Genomic DNA, 24,388 nt, shown 5'->3' with positions numbered 1-24,388 from the left:
CACTAGTGAACATCATGGTAATTTTTAGTATCCTTTCATTATACTTATATGTCAAAATTAAAATAGGGCGGACTTGTGAACTGATACAGAGCACATATGAGATTAAGATACGTATGATCAAGATATACAGAGCACGTATAATCAACATACGTGCCCTAACGTTAACATAACTCTAACTAGCTAGGGCACTCAAAGTGTCGATCCACATAAACTTTCCCAAATATAAACGATGGATGCAAAGACAAGATCTCAGTTGTGCACGGGAGGATGCGTTTTGGGCGGTAAATAGTCCAAGTTAAACTCTGACACCGCTTCCCCTTTCTTCGGGTGAGGCACTCTCCACTGCACCGTTTCTACCCCTTGATCAAGATCACGATCATCCGATTCATTCGGATTAGTGGCATCATTAGGCATTGGAGGTGTAGAAACCCTAGCATCCGGAATCAACTTCTCATCACTTTCCTGGGATCATTTCCACCAATAACAAAAGATTATTTCACTAGATTCATGAAAATTAAATCAAGCAATTAATTTAACCAACCTTATTGATTAAGTGGTGGTGATCAGCGACGACTCCGAGAGCTCGAGCACCGGATGCATGGAAAGAAAACCCTAGAAGAAGTAGGAGTAGCAAAGAAAACACAATTGACATTTGAAGTAGTACACTTGTGCTGCTAATACTTGTACCTAGCTAGGTTAGATTTCAGCAAGAAAAAAGGGGCACAAAATGCATTTTCTCCATCAAAATCTTCATGAACTAAGATTAAGATCCCCTTTTCAAATCTTCATGAACTATGATCAAAACTAGGAGAAAGAAAAATTAAATGTAATACTCCTACTAGGATTATAGGAATAGTGATGAGATATATTTGAAGAGAAATATAGAGAGAGCTGTAAAGAACAAGAGAAACACTAAAGCAAGAGCCTGTCTGATTTGTTCAAACCGAGGAAGCCTTATTTGCTTGTCTTTGTGTGGAAGGGCATGTGCATCACTCACCACTCTTTCTTTTTAGCCTTGAAAATCTGCTATTTTTGTTATAAGATTTGGGCAAAAAGTGGCAACCCTTTCCCAATTAAGACGCCCCCCAATGCCCCTTGGTGAATGGGATCAATTTATTAAGTATACTATAATTTGTAGCAAGTCAAAGTTTTAATACAAACACACCAACTCAAGAGAGAGAAGCCATGAAGTGAAAGAAGAGAGACAGGTAAGCATAACTCATACAAATATTGTAGCTATTGCAAGGGACATAGGCACATAGCTATAGGTGAGTGCCTTAAACCGCTAATAACGGTCTAGCATGCCACGTGTCACCAATTCCCATGTGGCTTCACTTGCCAACTAGATGCAAACTTAGAGCATCCACAGTGGGGCGGAGGATGCGACGGACGATGCATCCTCCGCCCCTTAGTCCGCCACTGCAGCACCACGGACTAAGCACACATTATCCTCCGCGGACTATGGCACGGAGGATGCATCCTCCGGCCTATCCTTCGTACCCCCATGGACGATGCACACGTTTTTTTATTTTATTTTTATTTTTTTTTATTTTCTTCTATATATATCACCATTTTTTACTTCATTTTACACCTTTCACTCCACTCTCTTCTCCATCTCAATTTCTCTCTAAATTCAATAATGAATTCCGAAGATTTTCATATTTGCAAGCATAAAATATAAAAAATAAATAATAAATACTAACAATAGGATATGCCTTTAATTTGTGGTGTTTTATATTTTTATTCTTGCTAATTGATATATTTGCAAATATAAAAAATAGGATTAATGAATTTCCAAATATAAAAAATATATTTTTATTCTTGCTAATTAATTGATATACTGTATTTGAACTTTCAATGAAATGAAGTTGTTTTTTTCAATTTTTGTAGTGTTTAAATATTCAAATAATAAATAAAATGCTTAGGGCGGACTATAGGGCGGGCTATAGTCCGCCCCATTGCAGGTGGAAGGGGCGGAGATAAAATGCTGATGTGGCGGAGCATAGGGCGAGACTTAGGGCGTCGCATCCTCCGCCCCATTGTGGATGCTCTTAGACAACAAGGTTGTGGATGCCCTAAGTCGCATTACTGGCGCCCCACTGCGGTCCGCAATAGAGGTTGTGTTGTGGATGCTCTGAGGATTGTGGATGTGCTCGGGCTCTGCGGTGCAACTTCATTTTTTCCCACGCGTATAGCACATACTCACTTCATTTCAAAACCTCCAAAGTGTAGATGTGGTCATGCCTCATTTGTAGAAAGTGTCTCATGTGCGTGCATAGTTACTGCTGCTAGCCAAACAATATTTGATACTCCCTCTGTTTCAATTTAGTTGAATCGTATTCCATTTTGTATTGTCCAAAATTAGTTGAGTCATTGCTTTTATAGCAAAAACTTTAATCTCTTACCTTAATCCATCCCAATTTAGTTGAATCGTATTCCATTTTGTGATGTCCAAAATTAGTTGAGTCATTTTCTTTTATAGCAGCAATTTTAATCTCTTACCTTAATCCATCTCTACCCAACCTTTAAATATCAGCTTTTTAACATTCACACCTCACCTAATTTGTAATTTGGGACGGAGAGAGTATTTTAATTACTTAAATAAGAGTAAATCACAAATCACAAATTCTACTAACTTATTTCACTAACATTATACTATAAAATTAATATTATAAAATATACTTATTTCACTAACTTTTGTTCAACTAGTTTCGTTTACCTTCCCTAAAATTCAGATCGAATCAAAGTTGGACATTTGATCTGAAAAAGATGTAGCAGTAATAAATTGACATCATATTGCAACAGATTTTGAATTTCTTCAACCGCCACAAGTTACAAATTTGATGCAAATTTAGTACCACCGAATGTCAGTCATACGAAACACATTCCATACACTATATTTCAGTTTTCTTATCTTTGATTACCAATGCTGTTGGATGGGTATGTTAAGGGAAGGGAACGTCGGCGCGACAGTGGGGTGTACCGATGTTGCTATGGGATTTGTGACTTCATCCCACATTGTCATCCTAAACCCCTGCATCTCCACATCCCTTGTCCCCTCTCTCTCTCTCACACACACACACAAACACATTATTAGTTGACATATAGTAGTAGTAATTGATAAATGGTGGTGGTTGGTGGGGTTGAATATGTGCAAAATCTATGTCGATGGTATGAATAAGACAACTAAAATCACATAACACAAACATAATGTTGGAATTTAGACATATGTAGATGTTATTACATCTAAGACTAAGAGGTCATCATTCATCAACCTATATCCTACCATTTGCAGAAACTAAAGTTAAATCAGAGTTTATCAAGCATGGCCTTATCCATATAGGTAACAACACAACAGGCCTTTGAGAGAGACAAATACCATAAAGGAAAGTGCATAAATAGCCTTTCAATTATATAAATAAAGAAAAGATAAGTGGAGTAATACAGCAGTCTGCATCAGATGATCCTACATTTAAATTTAGATAGAATTTAGATGGAATAAGCATAGGAGTCTACCAACAAAATTCATGCCTAGAATTAATGGAATCTACATTCACTAGTCAATAAGCAATCAGGAGGTGGCTTATCTACTGAAAAAAATCATCCCACAATGCGTGAGATTCATCCTCAAACAATACGCAGTCAGTAAATGAATCAGGGATGCTAGTTCTTATCTGTGCTAGCTTAATAGACGACCATCGGTACCAACAACTTGCTCCCACTTGACTCAGCATAAAACGCCTGTAAACAAAAGCCAACGTCGTGGTCAAGTTTAATCAATCACAAGTCTATATAGCCAACAAAGTTTAATGCCGAAACTCACTGCAGGAGCCATTTTGTGGCCTTTTGCTGGATATATCTGAGAATGAGTCGATCAACTGTCCTGCCAAACTACTTGGATCATCAATTAACGTCTGTATAAAGGTGTTCAGCACTCTGCGCTCCTGCTCTGTGGATCTTAGACTGAACCACGTCAGCAGCTTCAATCTAAAATCCTTCTTAATATGCCCCTCGCATTCCAGCCAACGGATGATCTTTACACAGTATTCAAAGTTCTCATCCAAGCATAGGTCGTTCTGAACTTGGAATGGGGATCCATTTGTCAGAGTGCTATCAGAATCCCGGTTCTCCCTATTGCCGTTATGTAGCATATTATGGCAATTAACCAACTTGGAATCAGTGGCTGCTTCTCCACATTTTCTATGTATGCCGTGAGAGATAGCATCATCTGCCTCAACTGCTTGCCCTAAAGTGCACCCGTTTTCTTCTTCCCTAGATGATTCAACAGGAGGTGTGAACTCCTCATTCAGATCAGGCACTGAAGCAACATTCAAGTCAAGTTGACGTGCAACAGATGCCGGCTTGTCTTGCTGAGTTTCTTGCTTAACTATGCCATGATCATTACCACATTTATTGACATGTAAACCATAAAACGACTCCAAATAGCCTTGATGCTGCAGCCAAGCGAGCTTCAAGATTCTTCCAAGATCTCGGACCTTGAATCCTGAGTCTAGTTCTATTTCATCAGTCCTGTGATTTTGTTTGGAACTAGAGCTTCCTGCATGTGATGCATCCACTTCAGGTCTTTCAGCACAAGAATATTGGTGCTTGTGAATAAGTTCTACACTCTTTGTAAAGCACTTCGTTTCAGAGTGCCCAAAGTCACCAGCTTCGGTATAAGATATGATCCGGAAAGAGTACTCCGTGCAAGGCTGCAAATTGGATATCCAGATCCTCCTCTGATCTCTTGGGAAGACAAAAACAGGCTCTTTAGAGTAAACCTCATCTCTTTTCTTGCAATACCAGAGTTTGTAGCCCTTGATATCCTTGATTGTTGCAGTTGATAATTCGATCAACAAAAGTACTACTGAAGAACATGTCACCTCCTCAAATAGGAATTTGCAAGCTGCAGGAAGTGAACCCTCTGCCAAAGTGGGGAAGTAAAAGAATGTAAGCACTTGGCAACAGCATATCATAAAGGAACTACCAAGAGATTAAAGTATTACCCAAGATGGCTGCAGTAGATTTCGAGGCCATCAGTTTGTCAGCTTTTTCAACAGCAAGAGAGCAGAGCCTCTGCACCTCAGTAGCTACAGAGAGTCTACCAACAATACCCCGAGCCATTTTTGCTGAAACTCCATCGACTGGACCAACCTCTGTTTCTAATGTAGATTTTGCATCCCTAACAATATCGTGGAGCTCAGTGAATCTAGAAGTCCCATCCAGGAGCCTAAAACTCAAAAATATCCGATAGCATAGGATGTCAACACGACGAGCATCCTTAGCTATACTCAACTGCTTTTTCCAGCATCTGCCAAAATTAATACACAGTTAGAAAGCATAAGAGGTTCACCAAAAGCTACAAATCTATGCTCACTCTTTTTGGTAGACATGTTCAATCCTTCAAATATAAAATTAGCAGGCAATCATCACATGAACAAGAACATCAAGAACTAAAAATGCAAATTCCAGGTGGAACATCAAGAACTTTCACTTACCCAATAAGTTTATATGTACTCATTTCTGGCTGCATACAAGACCACTCATTAAAGTAAGACAGTAGAATTGGAAAACAGAAAACAAATGGTGCCTGTGGAGGTCTGGTAATGAAAAAATAATGGTGGAACTAGAAGCAAACAACTTACCCAAGTACCCCTGCAACTTTGCCACAGGAAGCACAACAATAGCTTCCATCCAACTGCATCAATGGTCCCAGGTCAACAACCCCGACCTTACCATGTTGGAGGGCACATTCAATGTGGCATGACAAACCACATGAATCTCCTAAACCAGAATCAGATACACACTCCAACCAAAGACTCGGATCCTTGTTGTCATCAAATAAATGGCAAATGCAACAAGAGCACCTCCGGCAAAATGTGTCATCTATTGAAAGTGTGGCTCGACATGCAGAATTTTTGCAGGTCCAAGAGTTAGATGATTTGAAATCGAGGCACTGGTCAGGACTCGGTGGTATTCGAACAGGGTTTTCCCCCTTCCTTGGTCTTTTCGATTGCTGAATATGATCCTTGGGACTAGAAGATACTCTCTTGAAATCATATGGCTTTGATGCTTTTCTACAAGCTTTCATCAGAGGTTCGGCCATGCTGCACTTTCTGAATCTGATAGCTGCTCAATGTAACAAGTTGTTCAGATAAGATAATCAGCAGACCAGATTTCAGGAACCCGCAAGTCTTTCTTCGAATCTTGAAGCATGCCCAAGGTGTCAATTTTCAGCAACTTGCTTGACTGCATGAAGATATTGAATTCCATCAGAATAATCAACTTAGAATGTGACTGAGTAAACGACACTGACACAACTGTAAGATCCATGATTCATACAAAAAGTGAGAAGAAAACAAGAGGTCAACAAACCAGAATAAATAGGGCAAAAAACTTTTCCCAAGCACTTATATATGCATGCATGACTTCATCACTTATATTTCACACTATTTATCAAGATAATGTTAATCATTCGCACGAAATCTAACACAGACTATGGTCGATTTGATTTAGGAGAAGATTTAGATTAAGAGTTAAAACAAGTGCAACAAAACATCCAAAAAACTTGACCCCAGCAGTGTTTGCCCTCTCCAACAAAAATGAAAAAACTCTACCAAATAATCTTTCAGCTATACATACCAGCTGGCTCACGTGTTCTCAAGAGATAAGGCTCACAAACAGTAATTCAAATTTCGAGCACTCTAAAAATTTATTCTTGGAATAAAACCACAGCATTTTCCGGTTGAATTTATGCCCAAACTCTATCTGATTGCATGCCCCAAATCATCTATTTAATTACATAAAAACTTAAATAAAAAATAAAGCAACGGAAATCAGATTAAACCAGCTCAAAATCTGTCTAGAGAGAAGGGGATCGAAAAGAGAAATGCAGCTAAAATTCAACCTCAAGCGGTATAAACATACGAATGAAGGCATAAATAAGCTTAATTTCAGTAATATTAAAAGCAAGAACCCTAAGAAATTGAATGAATTAGAGAGAAATTTGACCTCGAGCAATAATCAGCTCATAATTGGGCGAGGGGATCTCGCCTAAAACAGCCGTGACGCCAAAATACCTCCAAATTACAGGTCAGAAACGACGGCCCTGTTCGATCGAGGACGCGCAAAAGGCTCAATTTTTAGGAGGAATTTTCCAGCATGTGTATTTATGGTCATTGCGTGAAAGATAAAGATGGGCCACAGTTGCTGCAACTTTTCATCGGGTCGGGTTAACATTTGAGTCCATAACTCTTTCCTAAATTTTTTTATGTCCAGCCCATATATTAAAAGTTTTTTTTATCTTAATCAGTGGTGGATTGAGGGGGCGGGAGGGGCCGTGCGACTAATTTCTCCTTATTCGTACGTAAAATTCTCATGTTTGCCTCCTCCATTTGTCTCCGATGATGACTCGAAGACCGAAAAAAAAGTTATGTCAGACTAAAACCAAGCTATTAATATATATTCCGCCTCCTCTGTTTTTGAATCATAATTTCACCATTGATCTTAACGAATGACTCGCGTTATTTTTATAGTTTGGCGAAGCATGTGTTAAAGGCCATGTTTTAGTTTAGAAAATTAACTCTCCATTTTGGTCGACCACACTAACTGTTTTGAGAGTCGAATTACTTACCGGTTGAAATTATTAATTTTTATTTTTCTCACTTTTATTTTATGTAATAGAATTTAACATGGTAATAATTAAAGAAATAGTGACTTTTTAGTTTAACTACCAAACACAACAACGAGATAGATAACTACTAGCACAAACTATGATTTGTATATACTATATTTTGTGGTTATTTTACCAAATGAGTCGTTATATTTCTTAAAGTTTCGGTTGAGTATGGTCGAAAAACTAGCATTGGACATGAGAGAATCATGCAAGTTAATGCCTTGGTTAATGAGCGATTACTAATACATTTTAGTTTTCATCTTATTTTCAGTACAATATACCGAATTAAGTTTTAGGTGCAGTTTGGTTGCAATGACTAATTATTATGAAATAATTCATCTATAAATAAGTTGTAAGATTATCTTAGCTAGAGAAAATGGTCATGTCTATAATCATGATTATCCATCTAAGATAAGATGTGACATTCAATCTCATGAATCACATAATACGTCTTTAATCCCGAGATATAATCTTTCAAACTGAACAGTCCCTTTGTGTGTTGGTTTAGTGTTCTGACACTGAATCTTATGTTCCCGGGTCAAATTTAGAAACTTTAGAATTAGTGGCAGCTCTAATTGACAAATTTAGTTGGCTTTTTTGATTTCATAGGCTGGTGGTGGGGCCCGTTAACCCTCATCCCTACTTGAATTCAGTTGCGGATCCATAATTTTTTGTTTGAGGGTACAATAAATAATTGTATCAACTCAAAGCTTCAAAATCTAATCGATTCCTTTATTTTTTTTAATTTGTTTTCTCAATCATAATTGATTATTTTATTTTTATTGTTAAAAACATCGTAAAGGTGTACATAAGATAAGAAGAGAATTAGAAACATAAAAAATTATTACTATAGATTATGACGAAACGATATGGAACAAAAATACACTAGAATATTTTTAAAAAGCTAAAATGATGAATATATAAAATATCTTTTAAAGATTTGAAAAACAGGAAAAAGAAAAAGTGTGTGAATTGTATAGATTTCAAATGCATTAAAATATTTTTGAAAAGCTTAAATGATGCAGGTATAAAAAATGCTTTTAAAGATTTGAAAAAAAAATTAATTTTGTAGATTTCAAATGCATTAGAATATTAAAAAATATAAAAGAATGAAAAGTATAAAAGTGCATGAGATTTAATAAACAAAAGATATGTGTTCTATTTTGGAGTCCATATAAGAATCTTTAAAAAAAGATAAAAAGATTTGAATAACACAAAATTAAAAAAGATAAAGATATTTGAATAAACAAAAAATGTATGCACTAATAGGAATCGACTTGGGACTTTACCTTAGAAATAAGAGTTGATTAGCACTGGACCAAGGATGTCAAATGCTATTAGACATACCTAAATTCATTACGAGGACAAATTTTGGGGTACAATGCTACCCCTTGTTCCAATGTAGCTCCGCCACTACTTGAATTCACATTAAATGAGTTTTTCTGTACAAACTTATGAATTATAGTTATTCAAAGTCCTATCTTTTTAAATAATTACAACAATATTTTGCTATTAAATCACAATTCACTGGCATATGCAAAATACGAAAACATTCATGAAAAACACACGTATTCAGAGTAATGAAAGGTACTGCACATTTTTGTCTATAGCTTCATTGAGACAAATATTAAAAAACGGTGTGAATTATTTGGATTAGTATAGTGTATATAAGAATAAGATAATGTTATAATCTTTTAAAGTTATTTGGTTTGCAACATTGTATCTCGGAATTAAAACAAATATATTTGGTTCATGAGATTAAATTTCACAACACAACTCAATCCTAATTCTTAGATAGATAGTCTTGTGATAATTAGTCCTAGCTAATAATTTTTAATTAAAATAATTTTATAACTCAATCTTAGATTATAAAATAATACTAGTACTATGTCCTTGATTGAAATGATTTTGATCGTGCCTTATCCTAATAAAACAATAAAACACTTGTGCTTAGGGTACGGCCCATGATTTGTAGCCTTCAGCCTTTGGTTGTTGGGCCATGGCCCAGACTGCAGCACACATATTATATTAATAAACAAATTTATAAATCAGTGAAATATCACTAACAGATAATATAAAAATTTATATGTACATTGTATGACCCAATGTAGTAATAATAATAATAATAATAATAATAATAATAATAATAATAATAATAATAATAATAATAATAATAATAATAATAATAATAATAATAATAATAATAATAATAATAATAATAATAATAATAATAATAATAATAATAATAATAATAATAATAATAATAATAATAATAATAATAATAATAATAATAATAATAATAATAATAATAATAATAATAATAATAATAATAATAATAATAATAATAATAATAATAATAATAATAATAATAATAATAATAATAATAATAATAATAATAATAATAATAATAATAATAATAATAATAATAATAATAATAATAATAATAATAATAATAATAATAATAATAATAATAATAATAATAATAATAATAATAATAATAATAATAATAATAATAATAATAATAATAATAATAATAATAATAATAATAATAATAATAATAATAATAATAATAATAATAATAATAATAATAATAATAATAATAATAATAATAATAATAATAATAATAATAATAATAATAATAATAATAATAATAATAATAATAATAATAATAATAATAATAATAATAATAATAATAATAATAATAATAATAATAATAATAATAATAATAATAATAATAATAATAATAATAATAATAATAATAATAATAATAATAATAATAATAATAATAATAATAATAATAATAATAATAATAATAATAATAATAATAATAATAATAATAATAATAATAATAATAATAATAATAATAATAATAATAATAATAATAATAATAATAATAATAATAATAATAATAATAATAATAATAATAATAATAATAATAATAATAATAATAATAATAATAATAATAATAATAATAATAATAATAATAATAATAATAATAATAATAATAATAATAATAATAATAATAATAATAATAATAATAATAATAATAATAATAATAATAATAATAATAATAATAATAATAATAATAATAATAATAATAATAATAATAATAATAATAATAATAATAATAATAATAATAATAATAATAATAATAATAATAATAATAATAATAATAATAATAATAATAATAATAATAATAATAATAATAATAATAATAATAATAATAATAATAATAATAATAATAATAATAATAATAATAATAATAATAATAATAATAATAATAATAATAATAATAATAATAATAATAATAATAATAATAATAATAATAATAATAATAATAATAATAATAATAATAATAATAATAATAATAATAATAATAATAATAATAATAATAATAATAATAATAATAATAATAATAATAATAATAATAATAATAATAATAATAATAATAATAATAATAATAATAATAATAATAATAATAATAATAATAATAATAATAATAATAATAATAATAATAATAATAATAATAATAATAATAATAATAATAATAATAATAATAATAATAATAATAATAATAATAATAATAATAATAATAATAATAATAATAATAATAATAATAATAATAATAATAATAATAATAATAATAATAATAATAATAATAATAATAATAATAATAATAATAATAATAATAATAATAATAATAATAATAATAATAATAATAATAATAATAATAATAATAATAATAATAATAATAATAATAATAATAATAATAATAATAATAATAATAATAATAATAATAATAATAATAATAATAATAATAATAATAATAATAATAATAATAATAATAATAATAATAATAATAATAATAATAATAATAATAATAATAATAATAATAATAATAATAATAATAATAATAATAATAATAATAATAATAATAATAATAATAATAATAATAATAATAATAATAATAATAATAATAATAATAATAATAATAATAATAATAATAATAATAATAATAATAATAATAATAATAATAATAATAATAATAATAATAATAATAATAATAATAATAATAATAATAATAATAATAATAATAATAATAATAATAATAATAATAATAATAATAATAATAATAATAATAATAATAATAATAATAATAATAATAATAATAATAATAATAATAATAATAATAATAATAATAATAATAATAATAATAATAATAATAATAATAATAATAATAATAATAATAATAATAATAATAATAATAATAATAATAATAATAATAATAATAATAATAATAATAATAATAATAATAATAATAATAATAATAATAATAATAATAATAATAATAATAATAATAATAATAATAATAATAATAATAATAATAATAATAATAATAATAATAATAATAATAATAATAATAATAATAATAATAATAATAATAATAATAATAATAATAATAATAATAATAATAATAATAATAATAATAATAATAATAATAATAATAATAATAATAATAATAATAATAATAATAATAATAATAATAATAATAATAATAATAATAATAATAATAATAATAATAATAATAATAATAATAATAATAATAATAATAATAATAATAATAATAATAATAATAATAATAATAATAATAATAATAATAATAATAATAATAATAATAATAATAATAATAATAATAATAATAATAATAATAATAATAATAATAATAATAATAATAATAATAATAATAATAATAATAATAATAATAATAATAATAATAATAATAATAATAATAATAATAATAATAATAATAATAATAATAATAATAATAATAATAATAATAATAATAATAATAATAATAATAATAATAATAATAATAATAATAATAATAATAATAATAATAATAATAATAATAATAATAATAATAATAATAATAATAATAATAATAATAATAATAATAATAATAATAATAATAATAATAATAATAATAATAATAATAATAATAATAATAATAATAATAATAATAATAATAATAATAATAATAATAATAATAATAATAATAATAATAATAATAATAATAATAATAATAATAATAATAATAATAATAATAATAATAATAATAATAATAATAATAATAATAATAATAATAATAATAATAATAATAATAATAATAATAATAATAATAATAATAATAATAATAATAATAATAATAATAATAATAATAATAATAATAATAATAATAATAATAATAATAATAAAAAAAAAGATATAGTAAACATACCAAAATCACTAACATAGCAAAAGAATAGGCCTTGTTAAACTTCGGTACCTTAGCAAATATTTTTCCATTACAAAAGGTGAAACTATTTACAATTTGAATGTATCGATATATAGAGGAAGCATTTGCTTATTGTGATATGATATGTAGGATTGGTGGAGTGAACAATGCTATCAAATTAATTAATGTAAAAAAAAGTAAATAATTGATTAGATTATATAGGCCCTAGCGCTAATTCCACGAATTTTAATGTAAAAATGATATAAGAGAGAATAATTGGAAATGTTCCAAAAATAAATACGCTAAGCATGATAGGTTGTAAAATTACAATTATATTGTCGGACATTATAGACGAACTTGAATATTCATAGACAAATTAGATCAGCAAACAATAAAGAAATGGAACCGCCCGTTGAATATATAATACTCCTATAGAAGTACATTGTAATAATAATACACATGGCGTAATATATATATTAATTGAATCATTTGTAAATAAGAGTTGTAGGTTATAAACATTGAAAAAGTTGAATTATTTGTAAATAAGAGACGGTGCGGCGATCATTGCTTGCAAGATAGCGAACAAGAAAATAAAGTACTCGTATATCTCAATCCCGAAGGATTAGCGGAGCTATTGCACTGTGAAATCGAGCCAACTCCTCATAGGCGGTGAAAGATCGATCCATTTCCCTAATCCCACCTGGATTCATTATTGATTGCATTTTAAAAAATTTCAAAACCTACATATATAATTTACTTGTGTCTAAAAATCTAGGTGAAGTTGTAGGTTCATTTGACATATTTTGTTTGTTGCAGTGATCTTAAACGAGTGGCGGTCACCCAATTTGCAAAATGTAGCTGTCCACTAATTCAACTTCTATTTTTTTAGATATATAGTTTAATTACTATTGACCTACGAAATTTATATATAGTCCACAAACATGTGCATGCATGTATGATTAATGTGAATGTATATAGCAGTACTTCTCATTTTTTATAATCTAAGGGTAAAGTGGTGGTGGTCTTGTAATAAGACAACCATTTTAGCTGGAATTTTTTTTGGTGTCCCCTAATCACAGGGGTGGTTCTTAGAAAAATAACTAATCATTTATAAAATATTTGTATGACCAAAAAAAATCTACCATCATAAGAAAGATGATTTTGTCCCAAAGTTTGTTTCCATAACAGTATTGGAAATGCTTCATATCATATTTTATTGTATATTACTAGTATAATTCACTATACTGATTCTTGGTAGGATAAAATTATGACATTCTCTCGTATTGATATTTTTGGTATGATATACGATATGATATCGTTGGTACTACAATGTTGTGACTTATCAACCCAAAATATGGTGTTGCTTGAGATGTTGGTTCCTTGAGAATATAGTAAAGAACATAAAATCACCATTTTTAGTTATTAGAGAAAAGTGTGTGTGTGTGTGTGTTTGTGAGAGAGAAAGAGAGGAGAGATATAATATCTATGCATAAAGAAAGACAAGAGATTGTGAAACAAGGGGGCAAGTAAAGAGGGAGTTGAGTTGGATGCACTTTCCACTTCATTGAGAAGGAAGAAGTTTGTAAGGTATCACATGGGATGGGAGGGAAATAATAAACTAAGGTTTTAATTGCTCCCAAATCCAAATCATGGTTGTGCTAATTAATCATTATTAATGTTATGAAACCTAAGCTTGTCCACTCTTCCTTCACACATTTTTCAACATTGTTAGGACAATTTAACAAACCTCTTTAATTCTTTATACTCTCTGTGTCTGTCCCTTTTCATTATTATTTTCATCTCTTCATATTTTATTACTATTTGGAAAAAGTTATCATTCTAAACACCAGCTATAATTATGAACCAATTTCAAATTCTTTCAGACTTTTAAAACGAAGCTAATACTCCGTAAGAAATGAACTTGCTAAAGTTTGTTAATGGGATTCGAAAATTTGAGCTGTTGGTGGTTGATTTTTTCAGAAGAATGAGTTTGATCAAAGTTATAAATTAAGAGTTCGAGATTTAAATTACAATATCAAGTTTTGAAGCACTATAAGTTACATGAAACACATGTTCTAGCTAAAACTACATTGTCATTGACGAGTAAGAGTCCACCTTCTTCAAGTGGCAAGTTCTGATCATACAAGTTCCGTTTTCTACATCTGTAACGAGCTTTAATATAAACTAAGTTATTTAACATACACATGATTTGTTATTTTTTGGTACTATATAGTATTACCTCCGTCCCCCAAATTTTGACACACTTTGACCCGACACGAGTTTTAAGAAATATAATGAAAAGTTAGTTGAAAAAGTTGGTGGGATGTGGGTTCTACTTTTAAAGTAGTATTAGTTTTATAATAAAATATGAGTAGGAATGAGTTAGTGGAATATGAAGTCTACTACTAAAAATAATAAATAGTGAAGTGCGTCAAATTTTCAGGGACGGACTGAAACAATAAACTATGTCAAAATTTGGGAGACGCAGATAGCAGTAAATAAAATTTATCTATACGAAAAAGTACTAGTACAACGGTCTACGAGCTTGTCCCCAGTTATTGTTGCTCTCAATAAATTTTCTCGTTTTTTTCTTTTTACTAGGATAGGTACAGTAACTTTAATTTTAACTATCAAATAAAATTCATATCTACAAAGTGATAAAAGAGTTTAAAATCAAATCTACTTTCTACACTACTGACTGCAATCAAATCTAGACCTATAAAGGCCTAGACAATCCTAGTCAATAGACTCGAACCCAATATTACAGTGCACTTTGCTATACATTATTTTCGATTTTAGCCAAAATAAATTTCATCTTTTCATTTTCTACTTGTTTTAAAATGAACCGGAAAAGTGTGTATAAAGTTTGATCACGTTGCTTCTAATTTTAAATGTTACTCCCTCCGTCCACGAAAATTTGTCCCAGTTTTCCATTTCCGTCCGTCCCCAAAAATTTGTCTCATTTCACTTTTATCATTTTTGACCCATATTCCACTAACTCATTCCTACTCACATTATATTATAAAACTAATACTTTAAAAGTAGGACCCACAATCCACTAACTTTTTCAACTCACTTTCCATTACATTTCTTAAAACTCGTGCCCGGTCAAACCGAGACGAATTTTCGTGGACGGAGGGAGTAGTATTTATTTTCTCCCCTAAACTGTCAATTTTTTTTATCGAGTTACCTATGTAGTATTAAAAGTTTAAAACCATCAAACAATTTTTGGCACATGCAACTTAATAAATAATAAGAATTACAAGTTAAACCTTAAAACCAGTTGTAATGTGATCCGTCTAGTAAATATTTTAACAAAAATATATAGGAATACTAATGTTTTATAGATACAAGCACGTAATTGTAGACGGTGTAATTTTTATTACGCCATTAATTACTCCATTAAACTATTTAATAAGGGGCAGAACGCAGAATGTTCACCAACACATTGACAATAATTTTTCATTATTTTTTGTGGTCATAAAGAAGATGACTCTAGTCCGGAGTCTGCAATTTTTAAAATTTAATTAAGAATTAAATTAAATTTAATTAGAGCAAACGCCTACAAGTGAGGAGGACACGTTCCTAATTTACTAAAGTCGGGGTCGGAAATAGAATAATTTCTTTAGTGTTTAACAAGAAAATAATGTCCTTGAAAAATATTCCTACAAGCACATAATCAAGAAAAATATTACAATTATAAACATAGGCATAATACTGAGAGTAAAATTTTTTATTTAAAGGAGTATTATTATATAAGCACAGAATAATAATAATAATAATAATTATTATTATTATAATACGTAACACAAAGTATGATCTTGATCCATATAGTAGTACATATTGTTTTGCTCAATAAATGAAATTATGAAATATTGAGAAACATTAACAATTATTAAATTAATAAAATAGCAAATGTAATATTATTGAATAACCTAAATATATTAAAATTATAAAGCTATGAATTTATAAATTAGAAATCACATTTTTATTACAAATCCAAGTGCTCTTGTATGGGTCAAGTGTCAGGAGGCAACTACCATAATGCATATAATAGTATTATAATTTGTATTTTCGCCTCCTTACATTCAAGTAAACAAGTCTATATATGGTTACAAAATCATTAAAATCGTATAGTAGTTTTTATTGTGTTGGTCTTTTGCCATAAATATTAGCTAAGGTTAGGGAAATATACATATTTTTTTGCAATTTCTAATTTGTTACAACTACGAGTCTACGCATACATTCAGTTTAGTTATTTTCCGGCTTATAAGTCGTTGACCAAATTTTTTAAATTTTGTTACTAATAAAATTTGGAAGTCGCTCACTAATGTCAACCACGATGCATATGTATTCGGCATTATGCAACATTGTGGTGAGAAGGTCGATGACTTTATAGAGAGAACATATACTATAAGATATAAAAGACATGATATCTAAGAGAGATGAATGAAGGTCAATGAATTATCGACCGACCTATGATTCAAATAATTAAAATCTCGATTCATTTTCTAGATTCATGTATGTTTTATTTTTTACGATATTATATCTTGAGGTTAAATATGTATTATGATAGATTTATGAGATTGAATCACACAACTTAAACTTATATGGATAATCATAAGATAATTAGTTATGTCAACAGTACGACACCGTAATTTACTCAATTATATAAACCGTGTGCATGTAAAACGTAAAGAATAATTATCATTTACTCAAACAATTTATTTAAGGACAAATTCTCGAAAAAAAAACTTGTTTTTGGTTAAATTCTGATTTGTCTCGAAAATGTAAATATCGAACGTACAAATTATAAATTAAAAATATTTTTCTCAATTTTTTTCGAGATTTATCTGGAAAATTGTATTCCCTCTGGTTCATTAGTGATCATATTCCCTTTTAAGTTTTTCCGTTAATGTTGAGTCATTTACTTTTTAGGCCAAATGCAACACACTTATCACTTTTACTTTATATTCTCATTTACTCTATTTTTTCCTAATTTATTCTCTTTTCTACTTTATTTTCAATATACTTAACTTTTTAACTATAATCCATACTCTTGCTATTTCTTAATTTCCGTATCTAAAATAAATACTCAACACTAACGGGATGAAAGCAGTATTTACTTCGGAATCTAAAAAATTTCTAGAGTATGTACACGTCAATGAATTTTATCAATTTTCTGTATATACTTAGCAAATAATTAAATCACATTGTCAATTTAAAAATGCATGTTCCTCAAATCAACATTTTACATATAGAAAACTAAAATATGTTATGAAAAAATATTAAAATTCAATATTTTTATGGATGACTTCCACCTTAATTATTTTTTTTTTTTTAAATTAGAAAGTGAATACTCTTATGTTACGGATTAAAAAGAAAAGAATACATATTTTTAGGACCAATACGAAGTAAATACAATACTCTACTTTCATATACGAACTGACATTTACATCCTTGAGCATGAAATCATAAGCAACCACAGTGAAATGACCAAAAAAGCCCACAAACACCACAATTCTATTATAAAAGGGGGAAAAAATCACACTTTTACTTTTTACTAGTACTAGTTTTTACAGTAAACTAGTAAATTTTTCTTACTTAGTTACGTCTGTCGTTCGAAAACGACAGTGAATCCTGAAGCAGCCATTGGTTCACAAACTAACCCCTCTTGCCTTTTAACCGCTATTTAATAGCCCACGACCAAACAGGCCCTTACACCAATAGAAGCAAACCGAGATCCTCGTCCCACCCCCCATGCGAGATCTCAACCGTCGATTCGGTCCTCGATATTTTCAAAAACTGAGCTCAGGGAAAAAACAATAGCCTTTTTCATTCATTATCTCGTGTCGTGAGACGCAGTTTCGAAATTCAGGACATGGACAGCAGAAGCTGCTTTAGGTAAAAGACGGGAATGCCCCCGCATTGGCATAGAAGGTGGCGACCGAGGAGGGGCAGTCCCGGGATCAAAAGGGGTTGTCAGAAAACAGCACCTAGCTAGTGGATCTAGTGAGAGAAGTCGGTGAAGGTGGCTTTGTATTACGGCGAGGACACAATTTTGAATAAGGTCTGTGATGGAGGAGAACATGTCAATGTGGGGTGACCGAGGAGGGGTATTTCCGGAATTAAAATGGCGCCAGTTCATCCCTCCACTGCGTTGTTGGTCCCTGTACAAATACTACAGTAGGAGAGCACTAAATCCCTCCCCCACGCTCTAAGCCAGCGCGTCTGCACACACTCCCTCTAAATGAATTGTACTCCTACTAATTTAATTTTGCTTTGCATCTCAGTTAATCTACGACTTTTATCACAATTATAATTTTAATCTGCCGAAACATAAATCATGAAATTATGATTGATTGAGATAATTATTTTGTCTGGTTTTGATGATTTAACTAAAATTATAGTAAATGTTTGGAAAATTGCTACAATCTTATTCATGTATATTGGTTGACTACATTTTATTTAAATTAATGAGAAAAATTAAAGTATAAGCGCTAATTATTAAGTATACTCCCTCCATCTCCCGATAAAAGAGCAAATTTGACTAGATACGAATTTAAAAAATTATAAGTATAAATTAAATTAAAATAGTTTATGGAAGGTAATTCTTAATTGTAAGCTAGTTTTATAATGAAGTTAAAATAGTTGATGTGAATTAAATAAAGTATAAGTATAAGTATAAATTAGATTAAAATAGTTTTATAATGAAGTTAAAAAATTATAAGTATAAATTAGATTAAAATAGTTTAGGTGAGTTAAATAAAGTTAATGAAATATACGATCTGTTATAAAAAATACTTTCTCCGTTCCACATAATTTGACCCATTATTCTATTTTGAGCCGTCCCATATAACTTGTCTCATTTTACTTTTACCATTTTTTTATAGTAGATCCCATATTCGACTAACTTATTTATACTCACATTTTATTATAGAACTAATACTTTAAAAGTAGGATCCACATCCCACCAACTTTTTCAACTTACTTTTGATTAGATCTCTTAAGACTCGTGCCGGATCAAAATATGCCAAATTATGTGGGACGGTGGGAGTAATAAAAAATAAAAATAAAAGTAAACAAAAATAAGAAATAAAAAATTTCTTGGTCGGATCAAAGTACTTTCCGACAGGGTGATTTAAACTTGAGCATGGCGCAAGTGGAGAATGGTCATGGTTTTAGCGCGTGGGAAATGGAGAGGGAGAGAAACCCTAGGAAGAAAGATAACTAGACAAGCCATGGCAGAAAACAGAAGGCAGACAGAGTACTGCTCCTTCATCGACTAGACGATAGCAAATTAAACACCAACAAAAATTCATCCACACCCTCCATTTCTCCAACAATACAAACCCACCATTTTTGCCGAGCATATACATACATACATACATGCATGTATATATTCACGAATTCTCTGCATTTTTGCAAACGTAGACTTTGATTAATTATTGCCTGTGGAATTTGGGGATTCGGTTATCTAGATGAAGGGGATGCCCTTACCCTTTGAATTTGAGGGGAAGGGGGTGTTCGACTTGGATTTCGTGGTAAAGAACAAAGATTTCATCACTGATTTCGTCAAGAAAGGCAGCTTCCTCAGCGAGCCTACATCTGTGCTGGATTCTGCTAGAATTCGGAGCAGGCCTACTTCCTCCTCAACTCTGTCTTCATCTCTCGGCGGAGGTGGTGGTGCTGCTTCTACCGACACGGCCGGCGTGGCGGCTGTTTCGGACGCTAAATGGCAGCAAGACTCCACCACTGCCACCAGCTCCAATGCGACTGACTCCGACCTCCTCCCCGTTCCGCCGTCTCTAGAGATCCGAGGCAACCCGGAGAAATTCGCCATGGAGGATTGGGAGGGCGTGCTGTCGGAGTCTCCCACCCAGGAACAGGCATTCCTCCGCTATGTCATGGCTGATGTGGACGATCCTGCAATGGGGAATCTCAGTAAGTTCGTCCAATTTGGCGGAGGCGGAGGCGCCGCCGGGGATTTCGATTTTAGCGGCGGCGGCGGCGGCTTTGGTGTGGTGGATCAAGGGTTCGGCGGGGAGCAATTTGGGGGAAGCAGCTTCATGCCCTCGATCCCAATTTACCCAACTACCAACAGATCCAGCGTTGAGAAGATTGGTTTGGTTCCCAATCCCATTTCTTCAAACCCTAATTTTAAATTTCCCCCAAATATGATGAATTCATCTTCGGTTTCAAACAATCTCGGTGCAACAACGCTCCATCATCATCCGATTGGAGAAATGAAACCTCCCATTTTCAACCAGCACCAGACCAACTACTTCCCGCTGCCGTTCACTCAACAGCAAGAGCATAGCCTCTTCGGGCCTCCTCAGGCCAAGCGCCACAACCCGGGGTGGCCCGCTGACGAGCCCGGCGCCCAGATCTCGAGAGGGCCGTTTACGGACACCGGGCAGTTTCCTCATTACCTGCAGCAGCAGAAGCCCAAAATGGAGGAATCAGGGCTCCAGCAGCAGCAGCAGCAGCAGGCCGTAGTCGACCAGCTGTTCAAGGCTGCAGAGCTGGTCCAAACTGGAAATCCAGCACTCGCGCAAGGGATATTGGCGCGGCTCAATCACCAGCTCTCCCCCACTGGTAAGCCTTTCAATAGGGCTGCCTTTTATTGCAAGGAGGCTTTGCAAATGCTCCTCCACACTAATGTCAACAACTCTTCTTCCACGCCTTTTAGCCTCGTTTTCAAGATTGGTGCTTACAAATCTTTCTCTGAGATCTCTCCTCTTGTCCAATTTGCCAACTTCACCTGCAATCAAGCCATTCTTGAAGCTCTCCAAGGCTTTGATAGGATTCACATTGTTGATTTTGACATTGGCTATGGCGGCCAGTGGGCGTCTCTTATGCAGGAGCTTGCACTTCGCGGAGGGGGCGCACCCTCCTTCAAAATTACTGCCCTTGCATCTACTTCCACCCATGATCAGCTTGAGCTGAGCCTCACACGAGAGAATCTCATCCAGTTTGCTAGTGAGATTAACATTGCATTCGAGTTTGAGGCTATTAGTATTGATTCCTTGAATTCTGCTTCTTGGTCTCCGCCTTTCCGCGTGCAAGACAACGAGGCGGTTGCAGTGAATCTCCCTGTTGGCTCTCTTGCCATTCATCAGTTCTCTGTGCCTTTGATCATGCGCTTTGTCAAGCAGCTCTCACCGAGGATTGTGGTATCTGTTGACAGGGGGTGTGATAGGACTGATCTTCCGTTTGCACACCACATAATCCATGCTCTCCAGTCTTACTCGAACCTGCTTGAGTCTCTTGATGCTGCCAATGTGAATATGGACGCCCTGCAGAAGATTGAGAGGTTCTTGCTCCAACCGGCCATTGAGAAGATTGTGTTGAGCCGTCTTCGCTCACCTGAGAAGACACAGCATTGGAGGTCTCTCTTTTTGTCTTCAGGGTTCTCCCAAATAACGTTTAGCAACTTCACGGAATCACAAGCTGAGTGTGTGATTAAGAGGACTCCAGTTCGAGGTTTTCTGGTTGAGAAGAGGCAGTCTTCTCTCGTTCTATGCTGGCAAAGGAAGGAACTGATCTCTGCTACGGCTTGGAGATGCTGAAGCATGTGGAATTCTTCTAGAAGGTGCTATGATATTTCACAAACTCAACTACTGCCTTTAAATTTAATGAATATTCATCGTGCCTGAGTTTCTTCTCCTAATTATCTCGCTGACTCGGGCAGATTGTTTCCAGCTTTCGGATGAACTAGCCACATGTTAGTACTGTATGGTCTAATATATTTGATATTATTCAGTGTCGTATGTTAATGGTGGATCTTACTTACTGTTCGCTTGGTGCTGCTTTTCTTTTCTGCTCCAAGGCAGATTTATTGTGTTTGTAACTATGCATTGGCAGTGTTGCAAAACCAGAAATGGGAAGGGAGAACAAAATGAAAATTACAAAAGAATTTAACCCTTTTAACTCAATTCTTTGTTTGAGGGATTATTATGGTGAGCATCGATATTGGGTAGTTTAAAGAGCATGATCATAATCATAATCATCACTTGGTATAATTCCTTCTTGTCCTAAAGAATTCAGGTTGGATTTTATCTATGCTTTTGATCATGGAGTTATTCATATACCTAGATTCTAAATTTTGTTACTTGGTATGATTCCTCTTTGTTGTGCATCAAGATATGGTTGTGACTCGTGAATCAATCTTGCTTGCTGCATCTTAACTACTGGAAAATACGAATTGTTTACTCGTTTATATTTTTGAAGCATCTGATTTTGAGGTGATTTAGATGGATAAACTGCATTTTGGTGATATGAATCTGATCAGTGTTACTCTCTTATATGTAAAACTACCTAGAAACCAGACAACTATTCTTGTCCTAGTTGTGAAAAATCCATTTGGCAATGATTGTTGTTTATTAAGCTTCTTGTTGATGTAAGTTAATGCTGTTTGGTCTGTGCGCATTCTTACTTAATCCAATATTAGAATCAATGGAATGAATCTCTATGATTGAGATGTCCCTTTCAATTACAATGAGTGCATTATTATAGTATAGAGTTTTTGTTGTACTTAATTGTTTCTGTTATGTTTTTTTTGCTCTCTTTGTCCATCTTGTTACGTTGCATGCCAACATTTTCATATTTAATTCCCCATCGAACTTGCTGCTGTTAAGGCTAATCAACTCACATGGGACTTGTATTATTGGACCTTCATCAACATTACTTTAATCCAATGTTACTTTCAATCCCTCTTTCTTTAATTAGACCTAACCATCATTTTTATAAGGTATAGGCCATGGTGCGTCCCCTCTCGTGTGTGTGTGTGAGAGAGAAGAGAGAGTGAGAGATGATCTCATGTTCCATATCAAGAATGGTTGTGCTGTGATGGTAAATGAATTGTTTGAGCTTTTTAGTACAGTTAAGTGGTTGGAGTGGACTTGTGAGTTTTGATTGTGTGTTTTGGATAATCATATAATTTGTGGGAGATCATTAGGTTTTAAATTGCTATCACAAATTGTTTGCTTAAATTGGCATATTTATAATAAAAAAATATTTTTGACACTACGGTAGGGGCTATGAAATAGGAAAAAAAACAACTCAAGGCAGTACGTTGTCTATTCTAAAATAATAGTACTCCCTATACTATAAACATAGGAAAATGATTTTTTTGACACAATGTCCTCCCATTTTATTTTTATTATTTTTGGTAAATATATTTCATATTTTGTTAGCTCATTTCACTAACATTAGATCAAAGACTACTTACTATATAGAAGCAGGATTCATATTTTAATAAAAAAAATTTCATCCATTTCTTTTACATTAATTCGTGCAGAGTGGAGAGATATTTTTTTAAAAAGGAGTAGAAGATATTGTCTCAACAAATTCATATATTAGAGCATTATAAATCTTCACAAGGAGACCACATTTAACTGTTATGAAGTTGGAGGCACCTAATCAATCAAGTGTAG

General features: G+C 31.1%; 1 protein-coding gene and 1 pseudogene across 2 annotated transcripts; one reads left to right on the top strand and one right to left on the bottom strand.

The window, feature by feature from the left end:
- Positions 1-3,376: 3,376 nt before the first annotated feature.
- VRN5 (Fibronectin type III domain-containing protein) lies at positions 3,377-7,170 on the bottom strand. Of its 2 annotated transcripts, XM_048125783.2 has the most exons (5): positions 7,012-7,170; positions 5,646-6,249; positions 5,007-5,311; positions 3,824-4,924; positions 3,377-3,741 (listed from the first exon to the last, which is right to left on the bottom strand). In XM_048125783.2, exons 2-5 carry the CDS (start codon positions 6,104-6,106, stop codon positions 3,728-3,730), a joined length of 1,881 nt encoding a protein of 626 aa, XP_047981740.1. In that variant the 5' UTR covers positions 6,107-6,249; positions 7,012-7,170; the 3' UTR covers positions 3,377-3,727. The 2 variants fall into 2 exon arrangements, with proteins under 2 accessions (XP_047981740.1, XP_047981739.1); XM_048125782.2 differs by lacking the exon at positions 3,377-3,741 and having other exon boundaries at positions 3,807-4,924.
- A 12,981-nt stretch (positions 7,171-20,151) lies between these two features.
- LOC125222974 (scarecrow-like protein 6 pseudogene) lies at positions 20,152-22,729 on the top strand (annotated as a pseudogene).
- Positions 22,730-24,388: the final 1,659 nt, after the last annotated feature.

Source organism: Salvia hispanica, chromosome 1 (genome assembly GCF_029641045.1).
Source record: "Salvia hispanica isolate PSC_SH4W2 chromosome 1, Shi_PSC_v1, whole genome shotgun sequence".
NCBI lineage: Eukaryota > Viridiplantae > Streptophyta > Magnoliopsida > Lamiales > Lamiaceae > Salvia > Salvia hispanica.
The sequence above is the reverse complement of the archived record's forward strand: the minus strand, read 5'-3'. Positions and strand labels throughout refer to the sequence as shown.

Coding starts and splice junctions, on each gene's coding strand:
- VRN5 (XM_048125782.2), bottom strand. CDS start 6,106: ATGGCCGAACCTCTGATGAAAGCTTGTAGAAAAGCATCAAAGCCATAT. Junction 5,312..5,645: donor AAAGTTGCAGGGGTACTTGG/GTAAGTTGTTTG, acceptor TAATTTTGGCAG/ATGCTGGAAAAAGCAGTTGA. Junction 4,925..5,006: donor ATCTACTGCAGCCATCTTGG/GTAATACTTTAA, acceptor CCACTTTGGCAG/AGGGTTCACTTCCTGCAGCT.